The sequence below is a fragment of the Gigantopelta aegis genome, chromosome 4 (assembly GCF_016097555.1).
Source record: "Gigantopelta aegis isolate Gae_Host chromosome 4, Gae_host_genome, whole genome shotgun sequence".
In the NCBI taxonomy this organism is placed as follows: domain Eukaryota; kingdom Metazoa; phylum Mollusca; class Gastropoda; order Neomphalida; family Peltospiridae; genus Gigantopelta; species Gigantopelta aegis.
The window spans coordinates 68672497-68689509 of NC_054702.1; the positions used below are offsets into that span (position 1 = coordinate 68672497).

The 17013-nt window shown below is 34.4% G+C and overlaps 1 protein-coding gene across 1 annotated transcript in view; it reads left to right on the forward strand.

The window, feature by feature from the left end:
- Positions 1–3918: 3918 nt before the first annotated feature.
- Positions 3919–17013, forward strand: part of LOC121369958 (proto-oncogene tyrosine-protein kinase ROS-like) — a 50331-nt gene continuing 37236 nt past the window's right edge. The window contains exons 1-2 of the mRNA XM_041495040.1: positions 3919–3973; positions 12625–12756. Of these exons, the coding sequence (XP_041350974.1) occupies positions 3919–3973; positions 12625–12756 (187 nt within the window). The remainder of the gene's footprint in view (positions 3974–12624; positions 12757–17013) is intronic.

A 17013-nucleotide genomic window follows, 5' to 3' on the forward strand; every position in this document is an offset into this window, starting at 1 on the left:
TTAAGAGGCCATCTTAGTCTTCTCCCAAGCCGATCCAAGTTACCCACTTGTTACATATATCTGTATATGTAATATAGCTAGACCATACTTTGTAAAAGTTCTCTGAGTTTTTCTGTAAATCACATCAAGTTTGGGTGGGTTTTTTTACTGGTGTGAAGAGATTCAATGCAACCTAACACCATAACAGATGTGTGCTGCCCTGTCTTAGAAACTAAATGATTATTTAATGATACCTCAGCAGATTTTAAAATACAGCTGTTTTGTGTTTAACATATGGTTATTTTGACAATTGGTCAAAATAGTGAAATATGGAGAGAGAGAAAAACGCTACTGCTGTCACATTGTTTATGCCAACAGTAAATGATCTTTATATGCACTTCCCTAATTAGACATGCAGGACAGCATTTATCATAGCCTTTGATATATACTCTTAAAAAAAGTAGGGGAACTCTAATAAGAATTTACAATTGCCAAAATTGTAAGGTATATTAGCTGTGGGGGAATGGATATATGATAATAGTGAATTAATTGGGCAAACATTATTTCAGGTTCACCTACTTTTTTTAAAGCAGTATATTATAGGTATGGGCACTGGTTGGGATGGGGAAAGGCAAACCCACGGAGGGTGTTGGGCCATACCTACCATCAAGCTACATCCCACTCCACCTATGAAAGACCGTTGTTGCTATAATTGAAGAAGTAGGAATAGAATTAGCATGAATAGGCTTCTTCTCTAAAACCTTAGACCAAGTGTTAAAATGGTTATGTTTTGACACCCAGAACCCATTGACAAAATAATGCCATGGTCTTCTCCACCCCACTTTTGTTTAATTGTGCAATTATTTGCTTTAAAACTATTAAGAATATGTGACAGCCAAAATGTTCTTCATTGCTCTTTGTCATTCCATTTAATATTATACACTTGGCAGTGCACACGTCTTCCTTTCTTCCTTTCTTTGTGCAGTAACAATGAGACCCTGATGCAGACACAAAACACACACATGTCAGTATTTTGTGTCAGTGTTTCATAGAGAAGAATGGCTTCTGGTTAGTGTGCATTACCACCAAAAAAATGTGTACACACTATATATTAGACACAGATTGTGTAATGCACAGACAGGGGTAGAATAGCAGTACAGCTGCTGTACTTGGAATGTTTGTCCTGTATCCGTTATCAGGTTGCTTGACATCTATACTTGGCTGCATGGCTTCAGGATTTGGAGACTGCTGTGTGTGCATGTTGCCAGATAAAGCCGGTTGGAAGTGGAGGAAAATAAGAAAGAAAACCGGCCTCGGTGGTGTCGCATTTAAGCCATTAGACTTGAGGCTGGTAGGTACAGGGTTCGCATCTCAGTACCGGCTCCCACCCAGAGCAATCCAAAATATGGTCCTTTTATTTGAATAAAACAAAACATTTATTTGGACAAGTGAAAATATTGGTGGACAAGTAGATTTGTTTATGTACTTCTCCGGTTGACTAATGAAAAAAAATCTGCTTGTTTCTATCACTGTCCTGTCTTTATGAAAGTGCATATAAAAGATCCCTTGCTGCTTTGTTGGTAAGAGTATCCTCTATGGAGGCAGCAGGTTTGTATTTTTTCTTTCATTGTGGACCAAATATGAAAATAACCATGTGTTAGATACCAAATAGCTGTAGTTTAAAATGTGCCCAGGTGTTAAAACACACATTCCTTCCTCCTGATGATGACTTCAGTATTTTACCAACACATTGTCTTAAAAGGAGGACCTGAGCCTGTGCTTATAAAACTTTTAAGAGTCCAGACTCAATCTCTAATGACGTCACAGGCATACCATTTATATGGTGTTGTTATGACATTAGTGTCACAGACTCTTATTAGTCTCACGTCTAGACTCTAAAACTTTTATAAGCACCAGGCCAGTTTCTGTAGAAAGTAATACCTGCTGGATTACACAGACTTGTACCTAACTGGAAGGCAAGATCTAGCTCCATTGGTGGATTGTTTGCTTGAAGTGCCTGCATCATAGGATCAAAATACCTTGGTGGACCCATTCTCTGATTTGATTTTTTGCCAATTCCAACCAGTGCATCGTAACTGATATATGTCAAGGGTATGTGCTGTCCTGTCTATAAGAAAGTGCATATAAAAGATCCCTTGCTGCTAATGGAAAAATGTAGCAGGTTTCCTCTAATACTATGAGTAAAAACAAATCCAATAACCGATGTTTAATAAATCAATGTGCTCTAGTGGTGTCATTAAACAACACAAACCTTTTGTACCTAATTATTTTACAGGGTTATTTGTCACCGAGTTTGCCTTTCTTCTGTAGATGTAAATTTAATGACATAACACACACCAAATTACAATTTTAATAGAGTGTCTTATAAAATAAACAAACTCGTTAATTTTATCTACTTGATTAGAAAAGAGGTTCAGTTTCCAGCAAGATTTGGGTCAGCACATTGTTTCTCAAAAGCTATTAATGTCTACCATTTGGTAACTGCACACATATATCTTCTGCCACTAGTAAAATAATTGTACTTTAGTTTAAAATAAGAGGTGGATTTTTGTGCAGACTTCTGAAAATTACAAGAATGTTGTCAATGCAAGTCTTGTTTTGCTTATTAAATTTAAGCTAGCGATACATATCATACCTGGTAAAAACTGATTTTATTATGTTCTCTGCTACAGGAATACAGAAAGCATGCAAGTATACAAAGTAATCTGGTCTGATACGGTCTTATATGTTTGTTCTCGGATCAGAGAACCTAACTGGGTGCTAATTGTGAGTCTTCACAGTTAAATGATAACAATTAATTGCCCAGCCATTGTTAATCCCAGCATCGAGACTAGAAAAATACAATTCCTAATACAGGGTCTTTCTCAATATGACATCATAATATGGTACATAATGATAAATGGAGTGTGTGGGTTTTTTTTAGCACTGTTCGAAATCATCCGATATAACATGCATTTTATGGACGACAAATTGTTTCTGATAAATGGACCATCGCTAGCTTTAGGACATTATATACATGGTCATAACAGGTTAGACAGAAACAAAATTGGTTAGCTGAATTTGTTTTTTGTGTATGTCCAAAAAATGTATTGATGGTCTCTGGTTAGCACACACGCCAACATTTTTATGTTTTAAAATTTCCAGCGGTAACAATAACAGTACCAGAAATAGGGTCACTCCACCTCAAATAATAATATTGTGATGTACCATGACATTTTGGATCTTCAATTTTTCTCTAAAAACAGGTTCTGCTGTTCTGAGGGATGAACAGCTAGGGCTTGTCTTTAAAACTTTTGAGGCAAAATTTAAGTCAGAAAGTTGTCTAAGCTATATGGAAAATGTAAAGGCAAGCATTATGGGTACCAAAGCAAATGACGGGACACCATGGCCAATGAGGAGGGACCAAGGCAGATGATGACATAAAAAAAAGAAATCATCTTTTTTTAGCCTAACCTTCTAGTAAGAATGTGATGCAATTAAGTTGGTTACTAGAGTGACTTGATCCAGCAATCCATCACACTCAGGCAGAAACTATACATCACTGCTTCAAGTATATTACAAAAGCAAACTGCTGACAGATGTTATTTGTATATGTTTGTTGATATTATTCTTGAGGTAACTCTGGATTAGGTTGCAGTTAAGTGTGAAAGACTGACTTGCCACTGTGCCAAAACAAAGCATCAGGTTTTGTGATGTTATACAAATTGATATTAAGTTAATGAAATAAGAACTGTAAACACAGCATTTAGGAGGTCAGCAAAGTAAAATACTAAATTAGATTTTGTTAAACAAGTTATGTCTGTGTAAGGTGATATATAATTTTTTTACCTGTCTATGCTCATTACTTTAATACTTTAGATAACTAGCAACAACATACAGAAATATGTGCTGTGTTTCAGTACATTAATTACCTGCATCATGAAATGTAGTCAGTCCTATAGTCAGCTGCCCATAGAACTGGCTGCAACCCAATGTGAGTGCACTGTTAGGTTTTGTTATTCTCCACGGTGCAGTTGTATTAGCACTACCAGGGCTAATGCTGATTTACTTGACAATGAAAATCCTTTTTCCAACAAGCAAAATGTACCTCAATGGTTGTCCAGCGAACAAGTAAAAATGTTCAAGCTGTTTTATTTTGAGCTATCAAAAACATCGTCCTTGTACTTTAATACATGTAAAACAAACCACTTGTTTGGACAAGTGAAAATATTGGCAGACAAATAGATTTCAAGATGTTCTTGTCTAGTTGACCAGTGAAAAATTCTGCTTATTTCTATAACTTTTAGTCTCCAGACCACTTGTATTGGTGAGACTTTGTTAAGACTACCAGGCTATTAAGTGCTACATGTAACCAGCCTTGAGAACATCAGATTTGAGGCTGCTGGGTACTGAGTTCATATCCCAGTCCCAGTTCTAAAATTAAAGCTAGATTTTAGTGATGTTCCAATGATCAATTATAATTGAAAACTAATTAGTTTGTGATGTGATGATTGATTATAAAAGTCCATAGTCAATTGTGTGAGTAAAATGTTAACTGTAATTGTTATCCAGTTTAGATGTAAATAGAATTGATGTAAGTATGTTGGGATTGGTGTTTGTTTTTATGTGTAAATTAAAAAATATAATTAAATAATTGGTGATTTGTAGGGTCCTTTTTAACGAAAATACTTCTATCTTCATATAATTCTAACTGATTGTGCAAATAAAAAGTTGATCAGTTAGTGGCAACTGATTATATTTTATGATTATTGACAAATGTGTAACCAATTCTGGGGGCGAGACGTGGCCTATTGGTAAAGTGTTCGCTTGATGCACGGTTGACCTATTGGGTTATTTCTCTATGTACAGCAAAGGTAGGTGACAGACTTAAGCATCATGTGTGTGTGTGTGTGGGGGGGGGGGGGGGTCAGATATATAGATAAGCAAATGAATTGCATTAAAGTTGTGTTATCTTACAGGCAAAAAAATAAAGTGGCTCAAAACATCCCCAAACAATTACCATATAATAGATTATAAATATATAATGAAGAGCAAAAGTAGAACTCATCAAGGTGTGATTTCACAAAGTCCGTTTATGAAAAAGTTACTAAAATTGACATACATGTACCTTTTGCTCAAGACAAAAAAAAACCCAGTGCATTGCTTACTGTATATATAAAATCTGACAATGCATACCACATAAGCATGGGATGTAGGCAAACTGTATGCTTGCCACAACTATATGTATGGAATTCTGGCTTTAGTGAGATCGGAAATCACTGGGGAGACATAAAGCTATGACCCAGAATCCTCTCATTAATGGTTAACTGGTACAGGACGCATGATCCAGATATTTGTTGTTTGTGCACATGCAGCTTGAACATCATGTGGATATTATTATTAATTAGAATAATTTTAAACAGTACAATTATAAATGGTATATTTTAAAGGTGATGATGTACATATGTACTGGTATATTCTATATAGTGGTAATAATTGGCAGGACTGGGCGAGACATAGCACAGTGGTAAAGCACTTGCTTGATGTGCGGTCAGTTTGGGATCGATCCCCATCAATGGGCCTATTGGCCTATTTCTCGTTTCAGCCAGTGCACTTCAACTGGTATATCAAAGGCTGTGGTATGTACTACCCTGTCTGTGGGATGGTGCATATAAAAGATCCCTTGCTACTTATGGAAAAATTTAGCTAAGTTTCCTCTCTTAAGACTGTCAGAATTACCAAATGTTGGACATCTAGTAGCCGATGATTATTAAATCATTGTGCTCTAGTGGTGTCATTAAACAAAACAAACTTCAAACTTTAATTGGTAGGATTGCAAAAGTAGGTTTTCTCTCACACTAACCCATTAACCTCATTTCTTTTCTTTGTTCACTGTTTTATACATTTTGAAGCCATGTATAAAAATGTTTTCATGGGGAATTTATTTTTCTTTAAAAATTATTGCTGTTTATGATGAACATGATGAACATTTATTTTGAAAAACAGTTTTCTGTTTATTACCAACCTCATTGTATTATTTCCAGAATGATAATAATTGTTTACTGAAACAATACATCACACATGTTTCCTTCATATTCTTCCTGCCTTGCTGTGTCTCCTGGGAAACGTGTCATTTCAGGACTCCACCCTTTTTTTTTTACATGGCCATATGACCTTTCACTTACTGGTTATCAGTTTGGCCAGGTTGATTTGTGGTACACTGAACTTGTATTATAAAAGCCACCAAAATGGACATAAAAGATATGCCACATAGTCTTGATGAGCAGGTAACTTCTCTTAAATGGAGGTGATAATACATGTTTGTATGAAAAGAAGGCATTTACGTAAAGTTGTAGTTTAAAATGGGCTGAAGTTTTATTAAACTATTCCTTTTCTTTACCTGCAGTATCTTTTATGGACATTTGGTTGTCATATACAGGTTGTCATATTTAGCAGGTTCGACTATAGCATTTTTGGTAAAGTGTGTCCAGCAGTATGATTTAATATTAATTACAGAGCTCTTTTTATTACCTTGTCTACAAAGATCATAAGTACAAAGGAACATTATTATCACTAGAGTCATGCACTAACATTACAGCAAATCTATTGCAGATTTCATGTTCACCAGCTTAATGTAATGTAATCATTAAACCAAATTATAGGAACTTTTATCATTAAAATGTGTATTTATTTGCTTATGATGAAGAGTAAAAGACAATATTGAAAATATGATTTATCAAAAGAGAATTTTGTTTTAATATGGAAAATGTCAAAAGTCTTATAAAAAGGTAAAATGACAGATTTTAAAATGTCATTTTCTTTTGGTGGGTTGAATATAGTTTGATGCTTTTAAGTTAGAAGAAGACACTTGTTGTTATAAGAACATTTGATATTTTGAATTATGGTTTTATCTTTGTCTTTTGAAAATATTATTTTGTATGTAATGAGCACTATTGATTGACTTTCTAAAGATCAACCGGCCTCGGTGGCGTCGTGGTTAGGCCATAGGTCTACAGGCTGGTAGGTACTGGGTTCGGATGCCAGTCGAGGCATGGGATTTTTAATCCAAATACCGACTCCAAACCCTGAGTGAGTGCTCCGCAAGGCTCAATGGTTAAACCACTTGCACTGACCAGTGATCCATAACTGGTTCCAACAAAAGTCATGGTTTGTGCTATCCTGCCTGTGGAAAGAGCAAATAAAAGATCCCTTGCTTCCTGTCGTAAAAGAGTAGCCTATGTGGCAACAGCAGGTTTCCTCTAAAAAACCAGTGTCAGAATGACCATATGTTTGACGTCCAATAGCCGATGATAAGATAAAAAATCAATGTGCTCTAGTGGCGTCGTTAAATAAAACAAACTTTACTTTTTCTAAAGATCAATAACTTAGAAATAACATTAATAAAAATTATTCTCATAATGTAAATGTCATCTTTTTCTCTTAACATTGGCCTTGTTGACTTGGCTCTTCCCAGTTCCGTTAGTACTAATTGACTTGACATATCAAAGACTCCAGCTTTTGTCTATTTCTTGTGTGAAGGTGTATATAAATGACCCCTTGCTGCTAAGGGCAAAAATAGTAGTCTGCTTGTTTGTGACAGCAGAGGGTTTCTTCTCTCATGTTTTATAGCATTGTACTACATGACATTGAGAACCTAAAGATGACTAATGTGTTAAGGTGTTTTTAAACAAACATTTGCTTCATATCTGTTGGTGTGCTAGACCATAGTGGTGCCTTTATGATACTTTAAAACAAATTAGTATGGGTAACTTGCTGGGGCATATCATTGAAGATACATTGCTTTCCTATTTCTATTTTTATTTGTATTGTCAGTTACAATGATTGTTTTGGGAGTTTGTTATGGTGGGTTTGGGTGTTGTGTGAAAGACTTGACTTAATGAAATTAGGGGGAAAAAATGAAAGGCCAGTTTTTATTTATCACATAATGGCTTTTACATAACTATTGCTAGACTATTTAAAATTAATGAGGCCATTACATATTATAAATAATAATTCGATTACGCAATTTATTTGTATCATCTAGAAAGGTTTACAACTTCTGTTCATTTTTAAATGTGCTATAAAAAGAATATAAGCTTGTTAAAATGTGTTTTAATCATACTTTAAAACCCAATTCCCAAGCTGCATTTATTTTTTAAACAAATTGGAGAGAACACCATGTGAGATTTTTGGAATTGATTTAGAGCCATCCAATTGGCTGCTGAACAGTCAATACAGACAACAAAGCTGTATCATCCAATAATATAAGTGAGACCAAAATTGATTGCTCTGTGATGTATTTAGTTAAACTGAATTTTCTGTGACCTACAGGTTAACTGCAAATGAAAACACTAAGTTTTAGTTGGAAGAGATGTATAAACATCTAAATGAGTCTTTTTAAGATATGTAACAAATAGAATACTAAACTTAAATCTGTTGGATATCATTTATTAATTCACTTTTCTCTCACTAAATATATTTTGAAACAACTTTTAAGATAATGGCATGCATGTATCACACGGTTAGGTGGTGGAATACAACCATGTTTTATTTATTTAAATGATGCTGTGATCAATCAGCTGAATGGTTTTGTATGGCAGTTGAAACAGGTGCATATGATCATGATGGAGAAATAACAGTATTTATAGCCAACTTCCATTGTCAAAAAACTGATGACACCACAGGGAGGATAGTTTCTGGCATGTTTGTAAATACAGGATGCACCAGAAAATGTTGGCTGTGTATTTTGGTATAGAACTGTAAACATGTATGTAATTACATGAAATGTATAGATCTGGAATCTAATGTGGATTATTTTTTAACTTGAGGTCTTGTATAAAAAACCTCATTTTTTTTTAATGAGTACCAATTGTTTTATCACTGACGTACTATCCGAATCCATCCATCTGTCCATGCATGCATCCAGATGAGACATGTCTGGATTTTCCCAGTATATACTGGATTTTAACTCCTCCAGAAACGTTTCCCAATGTTGTTCATTGATGAATAGCCTCAATATCTAAAAAATCTAAGAACACAATTGATGTCATGACCTTTTGGATCACAAGCAGGTACATAAATCTATTGCATTTGATCATACCACACTGGGAGCAGTTTGCACAAAAATAACATCAAACAATCAGTACAAAAACATAACATCATTAAATATATTTTAATCATAAATTATGTATCATTGCTAATTTAAGACATTAATTTATACTTTATACTGGAAAACCAGCTGATATTTCATAATCAAAATAAACTCCCTATCGGTGAGCTCAATCAATGCTATCAGTGAGCTCAGTCCTTAAAAAAAATACTGTTAAATCACAAAGTGAATGGATGGATGCTGGGATTAGATAATGATTATTTGTTAGAGGGATGAGTATGTCTGGATAGATCAAATACTAGTATAAAACATTTTTTTAAATGTTGGAGGGCCTTCAAAAGTAGGATGTAATTCAGAATTTATTCTTCAGTAGATGAAGAACAACAATAGAGATTTGGGGAATGGAGCTGTGTCCCCCAAAATAAGAATTCTAATAAACAATCTATAGTTTTTGTCATCTCTGAATGTAAGGATTGTTGGAAGGGGAGGAATGACATCTATGAAAATATATTCAAAAAAAACAACCCATTACCATAATTATGTCCCACTGATTAAATAATTTGCTGGTGCATAGTGAAAGATTTTTTTTCCCTTTTGTCTTCATACAAGATTAACAATGAGTTTCTTTAGATATTTGCCAGTCAGTTACCTGTGTACAATCTATTTGTCATACACCCAACAAAAGAGCTTTGTAGAACCAGAAAACGTTTAGTTCTTGCAATTAGCTTTGATTACCAACATATGTTCTTGGTATCTAGGTAGGCTGTTAGCTTCACGTGATTGCTTTTCCTTTTCGTATCCAAATTCTTACGGCATTTTGGCTTTCGTACAACAACATGTCCCATACATTTGTACAGTATTTTATCTATAACTAGTCTTTAATTTAAATGAACTTGATTTGCTTTTTTTTCTTTGCTTTACTGTTCCATTTCATTTCAACGTATTTTTCGTGCTTATATCCAATTAAAGTTCAAGCATGCTGTCCTGGGCACACATCTCAGCTATCTGGACTGTCTGTCCAGGACAGTGGGTTAGTTGTTAGTGGTTAGTGAGAGAGAAGAGGGTGTAGTGGTCCACCTATCCATTTAGTCGTTAAACCTCGCTCTGGCACAGCCTCTTGACACCATAAGTGACAGGATCCGGGGCATCACTATCTATAGATCAAGTGTTGCAATATAGCTATTTGTTAAAACACAAATAAGTTACTTTGGTTGTTGATTATGTAAACAGACATTTCATCTCTTGTTTCGTTCAGTCATTTGAGTTGCTTTCCATTCAAGGTTTAGGCATGTCTGCCCTGGGCAGAGCGTCTTGACACCATAAGTGACAAGAGTCCAGAGCATTACTATCTATAGATCAAGTATTGCAATATCTTAGGACCCCATTTATATGTTACTTCATCTGTCATAAACAAACATTTGATCTCTTCTTTCATTCAGTCCTTTGAGTTACTTAAAAGAGCTGCATGTTAAGAATGACTTCCTTTATTTTCCTCTTACACTTTGGGGATCTCATTACAATCCGGATGTAATTTTTTATGCAATGTAGTTAAAACGAGTTTGACAATACAAAGAGTGCATCCCACGAGGTATATGAGCCATATGCTTTTATGCTGGACATTATAACTGGCTCCATCGTACATCTTCCTGTCGCAATAGTTCTAACACAGCATCAATCAATTTTGATTTACTCTTATTGCATGTTCATAGTGTTTCTATTTTATGGTAGTTTTTTTTTTAGAAATAGCACAGTTTTATGTTTTGTTAGCATGGTTTTGCACTTTTGCAGGCCTTTTATTGTGTTGTATCATTAGTGTTCATCATTGCAGGAGTTTATTTTAATTGTAATTTACAGGGTGCCTTTAACATCTTTGCATTTGTAAGATTTAGTCTAGTTTTATACACAATTAATGGAAATATTTTTAGAGCTCAGAATATTTTTCCATCATTAACAATCAACCTTGAAAGAATCCCCTACTGTCGATAGGTTAATCAAAATTAATTACAAACTTTAATTATAACAAAATATAGGGTGGATTTAGCTCAGTCGGTTGAGTGCTTGCTGGAGGTGCTTGCATCGCAGGATCGAAACACCTCATTGGATCCATTCAGCTGAATGTTTTTTCTCGTTCCAACCAGTGCATCACAACTGGACAAAGGCTGTGGTATGTGCTTTCCTGTCTGTGGGAAAGTGCATATAAAAGATCCCTTGCTGCATCAGAATTATCAAATGTTTGACATCCAATAGCTGATGATTAATTAATCAATGTGCTCCAGTGGTGTTTATTAAACAAAATAAACTTGAATTATAATAAATTATGTCTTCCCATTCCTCACCTACCTCAAACAATCACCAGTTAAGTCTGCTTAGCAAGAAGGAAAATCTGTTCTTTTGCATATGTATTCTTTGGTTTATGAAGAAATATGTTTGATCCAAAAGCAAGTATACCAATCTTAATATATTTGTAATTTCTCATTGTGGTTATATACCCTTATGGCTTTCTTTTTATTTGTACTTGTTCTCATGTTCATATCCAATTAAGGTTCAAGCACACTATCCTGGGCACACACCTCAGGTATTTGTGCTGTCTGTCGACTCCAGGACAGTGGGTTAGTGATTTGTGGTTGTTAGTGAGAGAGAGTGTGGTGGCCTTATCCACAGAGTCATTAAGCTCGCTCTGTGTAGGAGCTGGGCTTAACCACTATATACCTCCGAGGATGGTCCCTGTAACTGAGAGGTCAATAAACTGCAGACTGGTTAATAGCATATGATTTGGTGCAGTAGGTTGTAATCCCACCATTGTATAAACTGTTTTTGTATAAAATAAATGAAAAAAGTATAATTTTTGCATCATTCATCTGCATCTACATGTATGTGCATGTGTAATTTGGTGTCCTGCATGGATGTGGAATGAAATATTTTGTTTTTCTATTTGGCATGCTTATTAGGCATACATTTTACTTGTAACATTCTCTCTTTTATAGAAAACATATTTTGTTTAATTATTTTTATTTTCAAAATCCACTTAGTTTAATAAATAAACTTCCAGTTTCATTTCTCCTTTTAAAGGACTTATATTCAGATTAACAAGATAGAACTGTTAGTATTAAACTGAGGTATGTGTTATATTCATAGGATATTAAACAACTTCCATTTCATATCATGTTTATGTTCCTCGTGAAATAATTTTCAGTTTTCACAAGCTTTAGCGAGTGACAATGAAAATTATTTCACGAGGGACATAAACAAGATATGAAATGGTAGCGAGTTTAATATCCTATATATTACCCATAATCGATCTTAATTTATATCACTCAACTCGTTTAGTTGATGTTCCTGTAAGGTTGTAGTGCACCAATCGATGACGTCATCGTGTAACATCGAAGTGTTACGTCCCACTTGGCGTTCTACTGGGATGTATCACTTTGATATGTACCAAGATATTTTTGACAATATGGGTATTAATTAAAGATTTGAACACTTCTCCTGTTTAGTGTTTTGATTCCTTTAAGAAAGGGATCTCTTTTTATTTGCAGTGTCCATTCATGAAACTCCATATTTAATCCTTGGGGCAGCTAACAAAGTGCTGAAACAAAATTTGATGGATTTGATTCACAGTGTTCCAGATACCATTCATGAAGAACATAACGGAAGCATCATGGTCACTGGTAAGTACGGCATACAGCCAATAATCTTCTTCGTTTTACTGATATTTATCCAATCAAATTTATTGATGTTGTGTTTACTTTGGCAGCAATTAAACTGATTGCTTTAGGCGTCCGAAAGCTGGTTAAGGAAGAGTAAAAACATATGGAAAAACATTTTGGGAGCAATTTCTTTACGGATAATAGAAGTAGTGAGTGCTGTAATATAACAAATGGCAGAGTAAGTACTGAGTGGGATGGAAATCTTCTTTATAAATAAACACTGCTTGGCAGGCACTAGGAAAAAAATCATTTAGGGAAAATTTACTAAGCATATGGTTGCTTTTCTTAGAAACTAAAACTGTTAAGTCCTTTCGCATGTTCAGTATGTAGCATAAATATAGGTGAACTAGAACTTTTTGTAAAGGAATGTACAATTTAGAAAAAAACCCAGACATTGCCCAATATTCTGCAGTGACTGACTGACTGGCACTAATTAAATATTTGTGAAAATCTTATTTGATCTAATTATATTTATTAAATAATGTTAGCTGTTTTATGTTTTGGAGAGAGTATATGAACAGTTGATATTCTATAGTATTTGATATGTCTCCAATCCACAGAGTGTGATAATGTAATGTTTGTCAAATATACTTGTAATATTTTATTGTAAACTGATGGCGAGTGTGTTTTGTATTATGATTGGTTAAGTACATTCTTTTTCCGGGATCAAACAAAAATAAAACCTGGAAAACTGATGACGTCATTAGAAAGTTTCAACATTAGCAATTGGAACAGGCTAAGTTGACAGTTCAAGGGTCTACAGTTAGATTGTAGCCAGGGTTTTTGTTCAAGAAATACCAAATATACAGTTAGTTCCATAGAAAAATTATTCAGTTTACAATGGACATAACCATGTGGAGTTTTTAGATTTGCGGGTGTTATTGTCTATTTCATGCCCGCAAATGTTTCATTTTTAACCTTGGGCTAAAGTCCATATCATCATCATCATCTCTTTTATATATTATGCTCATATATTATCATCTCTTTTATATATTATGATTTTAGACCTGGACTATGTCATTTTTAACAATAACAGTTTCCGGTGGCACAATTGAAACCATGTTTGGTGAGAGTACGTTAATATCATTTAGGTGGTACATGTACATATATTTGTGCAAGTGTTTTTGCACTTCCTGGTGGTAAAAACTTGGAATCACTTGCTTCATTTTCTTAAAGAGAATCGATCAGAGACGTAGCTGGCACTGCATTCTTATTATCTGTTAAGGAGCTAAACTAGCCGAGGTTATTGAACAGCTACTTACGGTAATGAATACATGTGTTAATTATTGAAAACCATGTCGGTTAATTCAAGTATCGTTTTTCCACTTTTCGAGTCAGAAGTTTAGGATCAGTGCAGATTACTTACTAAACTGGTTTAATTAGAATCAGTCAGAGCTGTTGTTGATGCCACATTAGTGGACATGATATAGTCAGCTCAGTAGATACATCATATTGCAACCGTTGCACTGCACAGCTGGTATTTCAAAGTTCTTGATGTATATGTTGAACTGTTTGTTGAAAAAAAAACTTTGTTTAATCCAGTGTGGCTTCTGTAAGAAAAATAAAGGACATATTTCAAATATCTTTTAGAAATGTAATTGTTATTAAGAAAAAAAACCTTAACTGGTATTTCAATTTTAAAAGCTTTGGTATGTGTTATCCTGTTTATGGGAAACTGCATATAAAAGATCCCATGATGCTGTTCATTAGTAGTATGATATGTGGTGCAATGCGTTTACTCAGGGCTAGCTCTGGCACTTGCCAAATTCTAAAATTTCAGGAACAATTAGCGAATTTTATGTTGATTTGGCGAAAACATTTCATGTAATAATTGGTATTTTGTTGAAAAATAACATTGGATTTTGCATATTTGAAGATAATTTGGCGAATTATTCTGCTCACCCAGAGCTAGCCCTGGTTTACTATTAGATCAAATGTCAGAATAGCCATATTCTAGACACAAATAAATAAAAATTAGCTAAGTTATTAGACATTCTTTTACTTGTTATAATAAGTGACCTTTTTAGCAGGTTTGACTGTATTTGGCTGTAGTCTTGTGGAACAGATAATAAAATGAACCTCGACCAAAAATATACAACAAGATCATTAATTGTCCTGTTAATAATATAGGTTACTCATGGATTGGGAAGCTTTCTTTCTATTTATAAAATATAAGAGAAAAACGTTTTTAAAAATCATGTCCTATTATATTTAACCAAATTAAACTTCGACTGAGATGAAAAGTGCAATAAAGTCAGGACCTTTCTGCAGCAACTTAATCCCATTAGAGAGCTGTGCTCTGTGGAAGCATCTTGATAGCTGGAGAACGATGATGATCAATGTCTAGCTTGATGTTGAGGGAGTTTGATGATCATTTTATATGGAATATAGACCATCCCAGTTGGCTCCTTTGCATAGCACCGTCAGATAAAACGTGTCATAACCCCAAAGCTGTCTTGTATTTGCAGCCCGAATCTCTTAATGTATTGATGAATAAAGTTATCCCAAGCTGAACACATTATTAGTATTTAGTAATTGAGATGTACGAGCTAATCTCCAGACACATTAATGGCTTGACCTTTTTCCATGTCATGTGAGAATATGTCATGTGCATGATAAGTATGTTTAAAATTTAAATAATAAATAGAACACCATAAAAGCTTTCAATATTTTTATTTAAAGCTTTATCTGTTAGTCTTGCTAGCAATAGTTAAAGAGTCTATGGCTCAGCTGTAGAGTTTCAGAGCTAGAAAATGTGCTGAGGAATCATCAGTAACTGTTATATACGTGTGCTAGCTAGCCATATGTATTTTTATATGTGCATCTATAATAGGTTGTATTATGGTATGGCATTGTCCATCCATACATCTGTCTGTTAAGTTTTTCTTGTCCGGACCAAATCTTGCATACAGGACCATCAAACCTTACATGCAGGAACAATTTGGGATGGTGGTGTGTCCCATACTATTACTAGGTCACTGTGACCTACTTTTTACTATCTACTGCACATAACAGTAAATCCTTGTCCGGATCATATCTTGCATACCTATGCTAAACAAAATTTCCCTTTCTAACAAAGAACAATAACTTCATTAATCAGACAGCACCTTCTCCGTCTACAGTATCATCAGTAGTTGGTCCAAAACAAACTATTTGTGCATCCCACTGCAAACATTTCACATAATTGGAATTAAATCAATCCCATAACATATTCATTAATATCTATGGTTTTCCATCAAACTCCTGACGGGCGTATCATGTACCTCACCGGTACTCACTAAGCATATTATGTCATCAAAATGGCTGTCTTGAACTGTTTGTTGATAAGCTTACAACTATACTTGGAAAAACAAGTTTAGCAATTTGGTAAATGTGCTAAAATAAAACGAAACTTGTGACTTTTAAAGTGAAAACCAGACACTGGATTTAACTAATGATCATTTGTCAGTACAAGTATAACAGAAGATTTTCAATACAAAATCAAATGCGTAACTTGTCACATCACGGAATTTATCTTGGGGGTTAAAGATTCTAATTGCTAAACCCTTTAGTCTTAGTATATTTATTGGCTTGCTTTTATCCAGAAATGGGATTTTATTGCATTTTGACTGAGAAGAATCTTTTTTTTCCCTTTAATTATTGAATAAGACAAGTGGTTGTGGATGAGTTTCCAGTGGACAGTAGCCAGCAGATTCTTGGTTATTCAGGGTTTGTGAATTACTTTACACAAGTTATAACACATGAAATCGCAAGAGAGTGATCAATAAAATCGTCATCTGTATAGACAAGAGGGTCACAGCGACCAAATAACAGGATGAATAGGTCTGGAGATTCTGGCCAATAAACACGGGATAGAGTCATGCAAACTAATCATTTTTTATTCCACAGGAACTTCAATCTTTCTCAAATTTTATCTATTTATCTCACTTTTTCTTTCTCTCTCTTTGCTTCTTTGTATTGCTTCCAAACCAAAAGGGACAGAAATCTTATTTGAGAGTAAAACGGGTGACGTAGAAGGTAAAATGCATTGTGGGTGTTGTTGTATATAGTTGAAAAGTTTTATATTGTTTTGTGAAATCGCTGTCATTCATTTTTGTTATAACAATTTTTTTTTCTGATCCTTGTTTTATATTATTATTAATTAAGAATTTTAGCTGATCTCAAATAATTTTACATAACAACCCCACAGATACAAAAGGCTGGGTGAGGGGTCTAAGG